The 17,045-nt window shown below is 42.4% G+C and overlaps 1 protein-coding gene across 1 annotated transcript in view; it reads right to left on the minus strand.

The window, feature by feature from the left end:
* LOC120792988 (A disintegrin and metalloproteinase with thrombospondin motifs 20) overlaps positions 1–17,045 on the minus strand; it is an 80,973-nt gene that overhangs the window by 26,309 nt on the left and 37,619 nt on the right. Inside the window, exons 13-25 of the mRNA XM_040132475.1 lie at positions 16,853–17,034; positions 15,769–15,905; positions 15,184–15,301; positions 11,333–11,428; positions 8,604–8,770; positions 8,181–8,310; positions 7,241–7,367; positions 6,931–7,141; positions 6,536–6,700; positions 5,727–5,897; positions 4,488–4,607; positions 2,637–2,744; positions 612–776 (exon numbers count right to left, since the gene is read on the minus strand). Of these exons, the coding sequence (XP_039988409.1) occupies positions 612–776; positions 2,637–2,744; positions 4,488–4,607; positions 5,727–5,897; positions 6,536–6,700; positions 6,931–7,141; positions 7,241–7,367; positions 8,181–8,310; positions 8,604–8,770; positions 11,333–11,428; positions 15,184–15,301; positions 15,769–15,905; positions 16,853–17,034 (1,897 nt within the window). The remainder of the gene's footprint in view (positions 1–611; positions 777–2,636; positions 2,745–4,487; positions 4,608–5,726; positions 5,898–6,535; positions 6,701–6,930; positions 7,142–7,240; positions 7,368–8,180; positions 8,311–8,603; positions 8,771–11,332; positions 11,429–15,183; positions 15,302–15,768; positions 15,906–16,852; positions 17,035–17,045) is intronic.

Consider the following 17,045-nt stretch of genomic DNA (forward strand, 5'->3'; position numbering starts at 1 on the left):
GTAATTTCTAAATGTCACAATATCTTGACAACCGACTGACCCTGCCTGACCTGTTCCACTGTGACTCATTTCCAAAGAATTCTTGGAAAGGGACAGTTTTTTTTTTCTCTAATGAGATTTTTGTAGGAGATTTTCCAGGTTCTAAATCATCCTTAAGTTTGGGGAGTGTTGCTTTCATTGATTGTTCCCCAATCAATCACTGATTGTGCCCCATGAGTCTGTAACTGTGAATACAATGGGAGTAGAAATCAACTTAATATGACACGAATTTAATGAACTTAAGACTTTGTCCTCATTCGGGTTTTTCTTTTTAAAAGGATTTTCATTTCACATGAGTATGTGATTTAAAGATCAGAACAGAATCACTGTAAATCATCCCTGGCTCCTTAACTGCCAGTTAAACAATCCCACCATCAAGAGTTTTGGCTCTCTTGCCATGCTAACGTTCACAAATAAAGACTTAACTGTCCAGGATCACAGCACTACCAAATGCCCATTATTGCCCAGGGTGATTTTAACATTGTTGGAAAAGTGAACTGAGTGATTGCTGCAAATCACTGTAGTGAAAAAAATCCGTGATGATTGGACACAGTGTTGGATGTTTTACTCACAGGAGACCACTCCCCGGCACGCCATTGGCCACAGGGGCTGAAGCAGGCAGAGGACTCCGGGGGGCGCGGGAGGTGGGCGCAGTATGATTCGTCAGCCACTCCGCCCTGGTCATCTCTGCAGCTGACATAACGCGCACGCTTCCCCTTGCCACAGGACACAGAGCACTGGCGGACACACAGATACAGTCAGAGCTGAGATAAATATTTGTCTCATGTGGAATTTTCAAAAATGTTAAAAAAAAATGTATTGTGGTTTTTAAAGTTATGCATTATACTCTTCCTGACTCAAAAATTATCATGAGGTACTATACTGCTTAAATAATACACCATGGAATTGAGTGGTTTTAAGTGATATGTAAGCTTTGCTATACAATTTTTACAAACTGGCAGCCCCAAATGGTAATGAGAGCATAGTATATACTGTATACAGTATATTTCATGTATCTATATGTCTGTAGTATCGGTAGTACAGATATAATTACGCAGGTATTATACAGTATAAAGTGACATTGGGAGTGTGCAATTATGTTTCATATGAATTTGAATTTACTAAATAACCCCTTGTTTCTTATGAAAGGATAAAAAATGTGTGTAAAACAAAGACTGAATTCCTCCGATTAATCAGTCCCAGTGCAGCAAGAAGATTTTCAATCACTTCCCGTGAGTTGAGAAGATTTCCCATCACAATGCAAAAACACAGTTCAAGACAGTTGCAATATCTTGATTTAGACATCTCATTTCTTATTCAAGATAAATAAACACCATTTTCGTTGGATAATTAAACTTTTTGTCAAGGTAAATGGTCTTCATCTTTCTTGTCTTTTTCTATTTTTCAGCCTGAGCTGATAAGACACAAGTCTGAAAGTGGATGTGCATGAGACCTGGGTTCAGGTTTGTTTCTTTGATAATACTTCATTTCTCTAATCACACAATATTTTGCTTGTGTTTTTTACAGTGATGTATTCATGTGCTCGTACAAAACCACACCATCCACAGACATTTCCTGGATTTACATTTCTTACACTGCCATAGATATGGCAATAGATATGGTGTTACAAATAGATGCCTTTAGGATTTTCTCTACTGTTGCTGGTGTCCTGAAATGACTCCCTGATCCCCTTTCGACTGCTTGTACTCTAGGGCTATACCCACGTCATGTCATCAGGACATCATGTTAAACATTTCTGAAGGGATGAATACTTAATGCAATCAAATGGCTCCAGCTCAAATAGGCACGTTAATATCCCTCTCATATCAGTGGTACTCTAAAGAGGATGGCAGTTCCGCTGCTTGGGGGAATGAATGTACATGTATGTGGTGTGTGTATTTTGTGTGTGTGTCTGTAAGACCACACTGGTGCTGGCCTCTTGACACTCAGATTGACAGACGGGGTTCAATCTTCGAAACCGTGGACTTGTGTTTAGATGAAGTCTGGTTTTCATTTACAACAAGTAACAATGCGAAGTATCAGAGAGACAGAGGGGCCCCTCAGCCCAGACAGTGGAGCCTGTGTGTGTGTGTGTGTGTGTGTGTGTGTGTGTGTGTGTGTGTGTGTGTGTGTGTGTGTGTGTGTGTGTGTGTGTGTGTGTGTGTGTGTGTGTTTGTTGATGCAGCAGGGGGTAAAAGACAATGCCAAAGAGGATCATGGTCCTGTACAGTATGTACTATCTGGTGGAATGTTGGGATATACAATAAAATTTATTATGTGAACCTAATATTTGTAAACACATGCAGGATACCCATCCTTACTGGAGTGTGGTTTCCTTCTATTAAACAGAGACACAGAAACACACACACACATATATACAAACTGCTCCATCAATACTCTCATATTTCTTTGTCAAAGCCCAGCAGATCATTTTCCTTCAAGCTACACACACACAAAGATGAGCGAAACAGTACAGGAATTTGTTTACCACTGAGCAAAAACCCCACTGCTTTTGTATATTCTTTGGACTGTAGAAGATAAACCCACAGAGTGTAATGTGCTCTCATAGACCCAGTAAATCCCATTTGTTTCCTTACAGCAGTCCAGGAGCCGTATCTCCACTGAGTCAGGAGCTGGGCTGAGTTGTCAGGACGAGGTGTGCTTTGTTGCGGAGAGGACCATGGACATCCTGGCATCTCACAGTCCTACAAATACAAACATGCAAACGCAGCGTAATGAGCTACTAGTCATACATGAGGCATACTGCAATAGATTGAAGTGATGGGAGTAATTATGCCACAAAAATACCAGTAAAAAACAAAATACAAGATGCTTGAAGAGGCTACTTATACATAGGGATTTCCCCAGCTGTAAAAAACTTAGAAAACCTCTTTAATTGTTTATTTCTCAGAGCTTTCAGACCTGCCTGATACAATGCCTGTCCTTATCGAGGTGACCTCAATTCCAACAGCCGAAACAGATCACTTATCTGGAGGCTGACAGGTCATCAGTTCAACACTCTCTGCCTTCAGTGCCCATCAGTGTCTAAGAACCCTTAAGCAATACACTTAAACCACTCAGGTAAAGTGCGCTGCAGCCTCATGGTCTGTGTCCACCTTGACACCGACTTGGACTTTAGGTCAAAGCAGGCGGGGTAGGTAAACATTCAGAGAGGCTAAATTTGTAGCGAAGGTCACAAGCTTGATTTAGGAGCGTCGTCAAAGAGGGAAGACCAAGGTTACCTCGCAGTTGAGCGGACCTGCTTTTAACCGGTCAACAGATGATTTACAGGAGCTCTCCTATGACTGAATGAAGGTGTCACTCACTGAGATGTCAAATTTCACCAAAATTTTCAACCGGAATCAGAATCTGAGTGACCCTGAAACCTAAAAATACATCATTTAGTTGCTGGTTCATGCTTGATTTTAGATATACAGGGCCTAGTTTAAGTCATTGCTCCCAACGAATGGGAGCTGAGAGGCAATGAGCTGGCTCTGCCTTTCGTCCTCATCATCTAAACCACCTAATTTGCTTGCAGCTGTCTGGCTCGCTCAGCCTTCAGTAGATGTTTTCAAGCTCAGCTCTCCCTGAAAAAAAATGTAACCAGTGAGAGCTGTACTAATCAATATTTTTATATTAAATACGCATCAAATGACAAAACATAATGCGAACGATGGGGATGCTCCTAGTGAAGAACCTACTGACAATTGTCACCTCATTCTATAGTTCCCCTCAGCTCTATGAAACATTTTCGCGTCTCATTTACTGTCTGGTTCATACTTACAGCTCTCATTAACCTCTTTTCCAACCACAGCAGGAAGCTTTTTTCGTGTTACAACCGTGGACATCGTGTTTAGTAAATTGGCCGGTTGTCTTTTCTCCCATAAGTCTGAATCAAGTCTGCGTGGTATGTGTCAGGTGTGAGCGTGTATACAAATAGGTGTGTGCCGTTGCATGGAGGCGATTGGTTTAAATCACCCAGGTAGCTTAAATTCCTTGACTGATCACTGATCTAAAGCTGGCTTGCCTGGTTGCTGGATTCACAACAATAATTAGCAGTTCTTTAATGTTTGCAGAGCCATGTTCCTGGTGGGGCCTGTTTATTGTAAACTGCAAACTTATTGGAAACATAAAAACAGGGTAAAAATCACTTTAAACCAATATTCTCCTTATAAAATATCTGGGCACTTCTCAGTGTTCCCTAAAACCAATTATAATGAGCCTTAGATAAGGCACTTTATCAGTGCTTATTTCCTGACCACAGATGATACATAGAACATCTGCACTCAATAGTGTATGCAGAATTTAATTCTGTTGGCCTATTATCAGTTATATTTTATTTCTTTACCCCAAGACCAAACAACCAACTCTAGGACAAATAAGAGCAGTGGATGGTGTGTGAGCAGTTATTATGAGGGGTTTTTTGTTTTTTTGTTTGTTTGTTTTACCTGACTGTCTCTGGGCCTCGCCGCAGCATTGCACTCTCTGTCATCTACTGTGTCACCGTAGTCCCCCGACACACACCTCACAGCCCTCATCTGGTAGCCATGGCCACAGGTCACCGCACACTGAAAGATAAAATCACGAGCATACATTCACACACACATAAACAGAAAGAGAGGAACCAAGTCGACCGCTAGCTATCTCAAACTCTATCTAAGTGTGTCAAGGCTGATGTCTTAGAAAGGGCCTCAGTCAAGGTGCGGCTAAGCAGAGCCTGGGTGAGACCCTGACATGTGTACACACACACACACACACACACACACATGGATACATGCATCCACATACACACCCACAGTCTGGACTCGACCCTTTACCCAATTCTTAAGTCACATATGAGGTGATCCAAGCATGTTTCGGTACAACGTGAGAGCAGAGGAAGTGCCACAAGATAGGTTTATTTGAGCAGCAAATTATAATTACACAGGCATTAACGAGCCGATTTATTCCAGCTCTGTAAATACCTCTATCTGACTTCATACAAACACGTGTGGGAGGGAATTAGATCTACACGTATAAACCAAACGATGAATGGCCAAAGACACCTATTCATACGTGTTTCATTCAGTTTGTGCTAAATCTATACGGAAATGGTTGAATACTTAGACATTTGAATGCATAGGAAGACATCTATGTGTGTGTGTGTGTGTGTGTGTGTGCGCGTGTGTGTGTGTGTGCATTGTGGGTCAGGTTTAGTCTGACAGGATATGAGGGCAAAGTGAAAGCACCATGGAGGAAATGGCAGCTGGAGTCAGGGCACACTCCTTTGTAACTCGTCGGTATATCAGGTTACACACACACACACACACACACACACACACACACACACACACACACACACACACACACACACACACACACACACACACACACACACACACACACACACACAAACTTGAAATATACACTGTCGCTCCCACACACATTAATTCTCTCTCTGTGACCACAAACACATGCACACACACACACACACACACACACACACACACACACACACAGTGTAAAAGATACGAGTCAAACTCCTAGACAGCAAGTCACACATGAAACCCATTTCCTCAGTCAAACACTGCACCAAGGCACCTCACCCCAGTGCGTCTATGTCTTATCTGTGTGTGTGTGTGTGTGTGTGTGTGTGTGTGTGTGTGTGTGTGTGTGTGTGTGTGTGTGTGTGTGTCTGCAGGACTCACCGCTCCCCAGACGCCGACCTGCCAGGATGCACACTCGGGCAGCTCACAGCTCCCCACGGCTTGGGGTTTGCTGGACGGGTCACAGAAGTGCTCGCTCAGCTTTTCCTCCCCAGCTCCCATGCTGCAGGACACTTGCCTGTGTCTCATCCCTTTCCCACAAGTCACCAGGCACTGGGAGTGGGAAGAATGCGGGGGAAGTGTGTAGTAGTGTGTGGGATGATGGTGGAAGAGGCAGAGAAAAAAATTAGTTGAGAAAGTGCGCTTATTTTTGCATGTTTGCATCCAAAATCAGACATCCCACTCTTACAAAATATTTGATGGGACACCCTCATTTCTACCCTAATTGTCATCCCATATTTGTGTCAGGGGGGACGGACAAAATATTAGAAATACCTTTCAGCATTATGCAATACAATCCAACCGCTTTACTAAGAACTGCGTCTGAAATGATCATAGAAAACCATCTATACCTCTCTGACACTGTTAATAATATAAGCTTCATAAAGGTAGGATCTATAGCAGAACTGTTATAATGGGCTGCACTGGATGTGACCGGTTGCAACCTAATAAATGCATTATATTCTACAGCAATTTGGTCCAACGCCTGTATTATATTATATTATATTATATTATATATACAATTCACCCCTGGCTTTATTGTTAGTCTCTGCTAGCAGTTGGTCGTGCAGAAGGCTGGTTTTATTAGTGTTGAAGTTTTGGGGAGGCCTTTATTTATAGCTTTTTGCTGCATTTGTGAGTGTGTCTGTGTGTGGCCATAGCTGAAGGTCTAGGTGTGTGACAAGGCCCACCTCACTCCACTCGCTGACGGTCCACTTGGGACACGGCTGGTCGTTACAGGTTTCTGTAACCACTCTCTGGTGCTCATTGCACTCCCTGTCTATCAGCCGTCTGCCCAGGTTGTTCATGCAGTAAGACTCTCTGTTACGGCTCCCACGTCCGCATGTCTTAGAGCACTGTTAACAAGAACCAATCAACCATGTTTAGCCCACTCATTCACGTTTTCATCTATTTCATATCCCTTAAATAATAATGGGAATGAAATTATAGTGAAAATCAGAAAGAGTGGTGGTATAATGTGGTAGACAAGACCCTTCCTCTTTCTGCGTAAAGGCAAAAGCAGCATAGATTAAAGACAAAAGATATGTTTGATCACAATTTAGGCCAAATCTTCCACTGACTGTACCTGTGACCAGGCACTGTACTGCCAGTTCTTCAGCAGACAGTCCCCATGGCAGGGCTCTCTGGTCTGAGGTTTTGCTACGTCTCCACACATGCTGGCCTCCATCCTCTCACTCTGTCTCTTCATCAGGCTGTACTTCATACACTGAACATCCAGGCTGCGGTAGCCTGGACCACATTTAGCAGAACATTCACTCTTTCCAGCAACATGCCACCTGTGTGGGAGGAGACGTAGATAAATGTTTGGCTTGTTTGTGCTCTTCAGGAATCGATACTGTGGGTGTACGTGTGTGTCGTTGTGCAGTAATGCGCACCTGACTTCACAGTCAGTGTTGCAGGGCTCAGTAACAGCAACAGGACGAGGTAAATGTTCACAGCGTTGGTCCGATACCTCAAGATGATCACTCTTGCGCACACATACTACCTTTCGCCTCCGCTCACCTACATAAACACACACACACACACACACACACACACGGGCACACATGAAGGAAAGCAAGGTTAGAATCAGACAACATCTGGCAGACAGTTCGCCGGCCAAAATATCACTTTTCTTCTCCTTTAACAAGACTGAACAGCTCTCTGAAATCAAGTCCTTCATCATACAGCCTTAGGGTTCCATGTCGGGCTCAGACCCCACAAATACATCTCTTCACTGGATACCACTGTGCACTCTGACCCTCTGGGAGCCTGACTAGCTTGCTTCTAAAAGGGAAATTTGAGGGGGTTTAGTCAGGTTAAGGGCCAGGCCAAGGGCAAGGTGTAAGACTATCTAATTGGCCGGGGTAGCATTGGGGTTGCCAGCAGGGGGGAATTGTAGAAGGGGGGGATGAGAAAGTAAGGTTTTAAATCCAGAGGTGTGTGTAAGTGATGCAAGAGAAATGCTGATCCTAATGCACACTGACACTGAAATCTGTGCCCGTGTAATAAGAGCTGTAAGATGCATCATGGTTCCAATAAATTTCACACTTTTTTCATATTTTTGGAGGTAAAATTTTGTCCTTTATATTAAGAGCAGCTGTGAAATTTGACTCTCAGTTAGGCCACATGCCTCTACAGCAACAGAAACTTTTCGTCACAAGAAATAACAATGAACCTAAAAGTACATAAATGATGTACTTATGCGTGTATCACATCCGCACAAGCTCTCTGATATCTTTAGTAATTGCAAAGCTTTTTAGGATTCACTGAAGCCAAAGAAAAATGATCATATTCTTCATGTGTGGAGATTTGGAAGCCAAGCTGAGATCTTACCCTGACAGATGTGGTTGCACTCGAGCCAGGAGCCCGAGGGATCCCACACAAATTGCTCCCTGTGTTCCTCAATGGGTATGTTGAAGGAGTAACGGACATCTGGGTTATAGAGGTTTCCCACACACAAGACCTGTGGAAAAAAGCAGTGGGAAAGGCAAAGTCAAAGGACTTAACAGTGCTTTTCTTATTTTCTGTAAGTCCACACAGAGATATCGCCCTCTTAGACAGAGCTCCAGCTAAGTATGTCGGTTGGTGAGAAGGAAAGCAAACTTTTAAAGAACGAGATACAGAGATCAAGACTAAAGTAGTGTGACAAGAGGTGAAGCAGAATAACAGGTAGTATGACTAAAGTAGGAATTAAACTGAGAAAAAAAAAAATAACATAAACGTCATTAAAGACAAAGAGAAACTTCCTCTTAATACCTGTAGAATAAGCTCCGCCTCGATGCGGTCAGTGCAGTTGATGCGCTCCACTTTTGTGTCCGAGCCGCTGTACTCAATGACAGTTCCTTTGAAGGTGATTTCCCTTTTGAACATGGCAACCACAAAGTTCCCGTTCAGGAGGAAGTTGGACTGGCTATCAGATAATGCTGGAATAAGAAACAGACAGATAAGAACAACACGTTTTACCCCGAAACCCTAGACAATACAAAACTCCAAATGTGAAACAGTTCAGCGCAAGTGAATGAATGTCTGGTTCCTCAAATGAGTTGTCTCCTGTGGAATTGAAGTTTTGTGAATGTTTATGGGATGTGGCATTTATCATTTCAGACTATATGCTGAGTAAACAGTCTTTCACTGGCCATCCTATCGTTGCAGGTGAGGTACGGTATGCTCAAACACCGCTGGCACTAAATTGCAGTTATTTGGAGTTACATTGCATGACTCTTCTTAATGACTGACATGGCAATGCAAGCAAAGGATCTCCACGGAACGCTAATGCAAACAAGTACATAAACATACACACACAAATAACATACACAGAGATTCATGCATAGACACTCACACTTGGCAAACTAGAAACTAAACACAAAAATGAACACCCACAACCTTTTTTTCTACCTCCAACACTCTGGTTCCAAGAAACATGCAGTTAATTACAATCTGAGGGTGCATACCGAAACAATGTATGTGATTTAGACTCTAGATGCAACTTTGTTTACTCTTAAGTCTGCACATTGTTGGATGCCAGATGCCATCTTTAGCCCAAAGACAACTGTGGGATCTGTGGGGTTTTGACAATGATTTACAGATTGTGGATTTGATCATTGATGCTTTGCAGCAACGGAAAAAAAAAGCAACGCCTTCGCAAAAATGTGCACACACACAGTCACCCACATAGAGGGAACTTGTACAACATATATGAACATCTTAAAGTCCCTCTCTCCTGTTAAGCCTTTTTTGTGGAGAAATTTACACCTTAGTGTTTTAACATATTGTAGCACAACAGGAGCTGAAGTTTGTTTTCCAGTACATACACTCTTCTAAATACCTGTATGTTCTGATACAGATGGGTCAAAAATAAAATGAGAAACCAACAATATGTGCCTTAAAAAAAAAAGCTTCAGTTCTCCCTAGGCTTAGCATAAATTCTGCAAGTCCCTGTAACTCAACTGGAAGAAAGAACACTTTGTTGTATTGCATTGAATGCTGTATTTGTAGAGCTCCCTTGGGAACTATAATTGTGAACTGCATTTCTTGTATGACAAAGCACAGGTGTGCTCTATTTGAGGTCAGTGTAAGCTCAAGGATTCCCCTTTGTGAAACATTTTCCCTGAAGGTAGAGACCATAAAACTTGCCTTTGTCATCGAATACTTGGATTGCACCATAAGTGTGCAAAGTCCTTTATTCTCCGTATTTGATTTTTTGCCCTTTTTTGCGCCAAAACATTGTTAGTAGGTAACTAAAATGTATTTATATAGTACCTTCGTAGATCAGACTTCACAAAGTGCTTCACAATAAAAGACCAAAAAAGAACTTAAAGTAGACACACTATAAAAGTGATAAATAGAATAGAGATGAAATGAATAAATAAAACTAAGCAAAGACAAGTCTAAACAGGAGGGCAGGTGAGCTGCTTTCTGAAGCTGTCCACAGTGGCCATGTTCAGCCTGAAAGAGCCTCAATTTCAAGGACCCATGACTTTAAAAGCCCAGTCTAGTTTCTATGTTGTGAGTGCAATGATCTTCTCGAAAGAATTTCGACACACTGTACCAGCCAGAGACACAAAATTGGCAGGGCGTTGCGAATATCAACCATGTTTAATACAGATGGCAGTCGCTCACAGCAGGGTTGTGGCACTCAGCAACAGCGGGGGTCAACCTTCTAACAGCAGTGTGGCGAGGAGGCTTTGCCAGATGTCTTTTCAGACTATTTGACTTAAAACATCTTGAACCTGACTTGAACCGTCTGAAAATGGGCACACACCCTTACAACACAGGGAAAACTCTTTCTCCCATTTTTTTTTTCTCTCTCCCTCCGCCTGTCTCTCTCTCACATGCGAGCACACACGCAGACAAAAACACACACACACACACACACACACACACACACACTCTCTGAGCCTGGTGGGTCCATCTAACCCTATACGCCTATATCTACTTTCATGCAGCCTGGGCTCCACATGCCTCTAATTAGCACCTATTGCTGCCTCATTTATCTTTCTCAGGGACTGACACTCCATTTGCTTTCCCAAACATCCTTCTTTGCCGTGACCAGATGGACCAACGCCCCTACACATTTCCTCCATAATACTCTCAGTACAAATGACAGTTTCCTCTCCTTTATGAAAACGGTTTGACAACAATTCTATCCCATGTCTTCTTACCCTCTTTCCATACTGGCCTGCCTCTACAGCTCTGGGTCACCAAGTCTGGGTGGTTTATAGTCATGTTAGGGGATAATGGCATTGACCTAGCAAATGAGAACTGAAGGGGTGTAATATATACATCTTATTAGGATGGACTGCTTCCATTTTGGACTGATTCTCCCAAATAGAAACTGCAATTTGATACAGAGTTGCCTGAAACCACATCATTGTACTGACACACACACACACACACACACACACACACACACACACACACACACACACACACACACACACACACACACACACACACACACACACACACACACACAGTACACTCACCGAGGTAGTTGTCGTCTTCCGGCTTTCCAGAGTAGCTGACCTGTTTGATATCAATGTTGGTAGCTCCAGCCGGGATCCGCACCACTGTGTTGTAACCTGAAGAAGAAGAAAAGACGGAGGGACAGACGAAACAAGTCAAGGAGACAGAGCGCATGGAAAGTCACGCAGGGAACAGAGTAGCCACAATAACAGCGGTGAGAAGTCCCACCTTGATTTTCATAATAGCTTCACTGTGCTACACCAAACCCCAGTCAGGGAAGTCCGGTTCCAACCACTGGGGATTTAAATGTCACACTTAGAAAAATACAAAAAAGATCTAGTCCTCTCAAATAACCCAAAGGAGGCCTTGTTTTAGTCTCAGAGGCCCAACCGTGAAATGATATGTAATTATTCCCTGGACCTACCTTTGGCCTGTAATTACTACACCGGGCCTGTTGTCCCATGATAAACTAACATAGAAAATGAGTGAGCATGAGAGAGAGAGCACGTGAGACTCAAGAGGCGACAACAAAAACCTATTTTTTATTATTTTTTTTGACTGACTGAAAATGTATCCATAGCTACAAGTATCAAAACCTGTAAGCTGACATTAAATGTTTGCTTAGATTTGTCCTTCTCTTTACACAGTCTTTGATCATCCAGCTTTGGATTTTGGCTGTCTGTGTTTTCAAACAATACCAGCCCTACTTGTGAGAGTAGTTGCTTCAGATTATAGTGAACCCAGTATAAATAATAAATGTAACCTCGGACAGTTCAAACAAGAAGAGAACAGATGAGACAACTCAAAGACACAGAGACAGTTGCTTTTTCAGCTCCTATCTAATCAGCTGCATGGGAACTTATTCTTGTTTATAGCAACAGTTGGAGAATTACAAGGGGGGAAACGTTTCATCCATACTGCCCTCATGATTAGCAGCTGTTTGGTGCAATCACAATTTTTTGCTTTTGGTCACGAATTAAGTCCAGTAAAATCACTGGAAGTTCAAAGTGATTACCATGGATGCAATAATGGCTAATAATGGCTATTACGTACAGTAGGAGACTGTTAACATGCACTCATTTCTTTCATCATGAGAGATCAGCTTGAGGATTTGAACCAACAACCAACTGGCTCCGGTGTCACCTGGCCTTCCAACTAATTACTGCTGCCTTCAAAATAAAATAAAAACTGAATAGAATGATAGGAGAGGTGTGGGCTGGTGTGGTATGATGGTTAGCCTGACACCTTGAGCCACTCGGGGGCAGCACTTGGTTTACATATCTTCCTCTCATCAGCCATGCAGTTCTTTCACACGCACGCGCGCACACACACACACGCGCACACACACACACACACACACACACACACACACACACACACACACACACACACACACACACACACACACACACACACACACACACACACACACAGTGGGAATTCATCACAAGCCATGTGAGCCATGACTGAAAAAACATTTCCGTTTTGAGGCCACACTGTGCAGGAAGCTAATTTTCATCAATAAACACCACTAACAAAACTACTTTGCATATTCCTTCACAATAAACCCAAACCTATATACAGTTGCCCTTAGATTTTTGTGTTACTGTTTTATGAGTGTAATGTCAAATTCCCTCCCCTAAACAGGGACACAATAACCCCATAAAAAATATAGTTGCGGAAGAACTTTAAAATCCGCCAACACAGTCGCCCTCTGAGGAAACATCATATCCACAAACCACCAGAGGCCTCTGAGATCCCCCAGCTTAGCTACTGACCACACACACAATCCTCCGCCACCACAGAGTGACCCAGAAATGAACAGTAAACACACCACCCTGGGGGAAAAAAAAAACACAACCATGCTACGCTTAGAGAGTGCTGGGGTTAACCTCAAACATGCTTCGCCCTGCAACTAGCAAGAAAGAAGATGATGTAGTATTAATAGCCTGCAGATGAAAATTAGGAGGCGTCACAAGCTCACCCTGGTGCAAGTTGTCAGAGGATACGGACTGAGTTGATGGCAAACATTTGTCATTTTGTAGTTACATTGACGGTTATTTTTCCGTTCCGAGCCAGGATGCATTCAACCTTCAAGTTTTTTTTTCCTGTTGCTATTTTATTCCCTCATTGCTTTATAGGAATATAGGAAACATAAGCCTATATCAAGTCCACTTGTAGATCTCATTCACCAGGTCTTTTGCAGCTTTTGATGAGATGTTAACTGGCTGGCTTTATCCAGCGTTGCAGACGTGAGTCTTGAGACTTGGAGTCAAGCGTCAAGTCAGACAAGTCCCAAAAATGAGACTTGATTTATGCTGAGATGATATTACACAATAAATATTTGTGTCAGATTAGTCGATCATAGACTCATAAATTCTTGAAGTCACTTGAATGACATGGCGGGGGACACCAACTCTAGCTTGCTGTTTTTCATGATTTGCATGACATACATAGGTGACCAGTAAGCTGCCAGAGACCAACTTCACTGTTCCACCAGCAACAAATTTTTACATACGTAATCACACTTTTATGACTGAAAGTGAACGTGGAACCATACATCCTCACTCTGACGTGCTAGCCTTTTGTTGGGACGCCGTCATGAGGTGGTTGTCTCCTACTATATGGGGTAAAACAAGCAATTGTTGAGGTCATTTTCATTTCCGATGCCCCACATCTGTTGAATCGGGCCATTATTGAGTTGACATCATGTAGTCTGAAGTGGGCATTAGACTGAACTGATTTGACTTACTGGAGACTTTACCATCTAAAGACTTAAACAGATACATAGCAAAAGCATCCAATGGCAAGATGCAAGAGGCAGGCCTTGCATAGCTGCACAAGTTGAGGATTCATTTATAAGGCATATGCACTGAAAGGTCTTGGTCTTGGTTATGTAAAAAAACATTAACATGTATAAACACCCTTGAAGGAATATGTTCAAATACCGTGTCATTTCATCTTGACTTGCAATTTCCTTTCCCCACAAGACAAAAAGAATGCTATGGTTTTATCTCAGAATTCAGTTTGTCTAGTCTGATAAAAAAAGAGAAAGAAAGGTCAAAATAAAGAAAAAGACTGACACAAAAAGAAGAAGTTGGAAAATGGAGAAACAACAAACAGAAAAGGACAAAAGGGTGAAAGACAAAAAGACAGGCCCAGACCCAGGAGCAGAGGGATATCCTGCCTGGGCTGCACTCCCACTCGCGTTCTCTTTCTTAAGGTTAAGCCAGATTTCCAGGGCTGAGGTTGGCGTCTGGTTTGGTTCAATACAGTCATCAAACCCTGTACCCCCAACAGCCAACAGACGGGAGAAAGAAAGCTGATGGATAGAGATGCTAAAGCTCAGCGCCAAACTAATGCAGAGTACACATGACAGAAGCCACACCCAGGGCTTTTATGCTAATTTTTCTACTGTTTTGCTGCCCAGACTTAAAAAGGGTTGGATGCAATCGGCAGTTGGCCCACACTCAAGCACCGCATTAAGCAGGACAGTTCAAAGGGGTGATGTCAGGTTTGTGTGTGCTATCGAAAGACCTGACAGATTGAGATCGCTGTGTTAATCGGTTTCTAAAGCTTTAGAGAAGATTGGTGTTCTGCATTTTCCAAATTTGGCTAAGGCATGTATGCTAAAATATGTTCAAACATATCCAGACATGATATCAGTGCCTAATATGAACATACAGCATGTCAGCGTTGCAGTCACATGGAACTGAAGTCTTTCTTAACTCTTCTATGTTTACTGCGTATCAGATATATCATAACTCATCTGCAGAAGCTGTGGACGTGCAGCGTGTTTAATAGCAACACCTCTTTTGTAGACAGACTGCTATTAGTGTACTGTACGTGTAATCTGAGCAGTGGGACTTACCATACTGTGCATCGTTGAAGGTCCCTGCCAGGGTTTTACACGATGAGTTGTCCCCGCCACACACTCCACACTTGTCATTCCTGGCCTTCGAGTTGAGAACGTGGTCGCAGCCTGCTTGCTGAAGAGGCACAGATAAGGAGAAGATGGAAGTTTATGATTTAGAAGGATTTGGTTGAATGTTTTTAGTTTGTAGTGAAGTGTAGTTTTGCTAGCAGAGTTTCACCTGGACACCATGGAATTGGCAAAAGCAGGTGTTTCTGATTGTGACCTTCAAACATTTCACTGAAAATTCAAGCTTCATCCTTACCAATAATTACAAAATGTGAATCATGTAAAAATATGTGAAGGCTGAGATTGTTAAGCTTGTATTTATGTCTCAGCGTCATCATTATTTCTCATCAGCCAAGAAATAGCTTTTAACAGATAAATGTATCTAACGCTACATATCATGGTAGCATGAGACGGAGCTAAAACTGAAAGTTGATATAATGTCAAAGCTTGTATGTGTGTGTATGGCTGTGTGTGTGAACATGTTGGTGTGTGTGTGCAAAAGTTCAATACAGAAAAAGAAACAGAAAGATATACCCTGCAGAGGCCTTGAACACAGATGTCGTAAGTGTCTGGCCCACATGGCGTGCCGTCAATGACGCGGTCTTTTAGCTGATAATACGCCATTGTCCCAGCAACCCGGCAGAAGAGCTTACAGCGATCCTTCATTAGTACTGGATAGAAAAAGAAAGATTATGGAAAAAGTTGGACTACAGTTCATTAAGTTAATGAGATTAATAAAGTAAAAATGATGAACAATAATAAGATGAAAAGCCTAGAGTTGATTTGCCGGTGCTGATGAAATAGAACAAAACATAACTTCACATTTTTGATCTTAAAGCTACAGTATTTACATTTTTTTGCAAAATTCAGCAGACTCTTGTTAGAATTTCCAAAACTGACTGAACTTCTTGGAAAAATGTCTTTGTATCTAACAGTATATTGGCCCCGGAGTTTGGCCTGCTTGCTTGTATAGCATCAATTAAATGAATGAATCACTTGCAGTAACTTAGACATGGTGGTCTTTGCCAGATGGTAATCTTATGTAACTGGGCAAGCCATCTAAGCAAGGAACGAGATACGGCTACAGAGGGAAAGCTGCCAGAAGGTTCATATGAAGGGCTGCATGCTGCTTTAATGTTGTTTAGTGTCAACTAAAGGTTTATTCCAGGGCACCTCTTATCATGGGTATGTAAATTATGACAAACACATATGTGTGTGTCTTTTTTTTTACACATTCACCCATTCATCAACAGGCATTTTCCATCCTGTCACCTCATGTATTAAAATTGCAATGCATTAGATTGCAAATGCAGTAGATACACACACACATCGCAATGTTGTATGTCTTGGCCTCCACATACCTCCTACACACAATTTCAGACTTATTGCATGAGAAGTTTAAACAAGCCAAAGTACCGGTAATCACTGGGTGCAGACAAAGTCTGATTTCAAAATGGAGACATCATGCATTTAAGTTCAACGCACTAAACATACTGTATCAGTGGCCTCAAACTACACTGTATAGTTGTTTGTAAATAGTATCCATCTTTGATGTTGCAGCTCAAGTTACCTGCAGATATTCAAATTGCATGCTTTAGGATTAGATTAGTGTACTCACTGCCACTGTACTTGGGAACCCAGCGGACAGTGGGAGGTAGCCCGTTGATGTTGAAATGCTTGCCGTCAAACTGAGAGCACTGCTCTTCACGGAAATCTTTCCGCTCTCTCGGACATGGCTCAGTGTTGCAAGAGCGGAACTTCATCCTGCGACCCACACAGAACTTACCGCCATTTCTGGGCCTAGTGTAAGA

This window comes from Xiphias gladius, chromosome 8 (genome assembly GCF_016859285.1).
Source record: "Xiphias gladius isolate SHS-SW01 ecotype Sanya breed wild chromosome 8, ASM1685928v1, whole genome shotgun sequence".
Taxonomy (NCBI): domain Eukaryota; kingdom Metazoa; phylum Chordata; class Actinopteri; order Istiophoriformes; family Xiphiidae; genus Xiphias; species Xiphias gladius.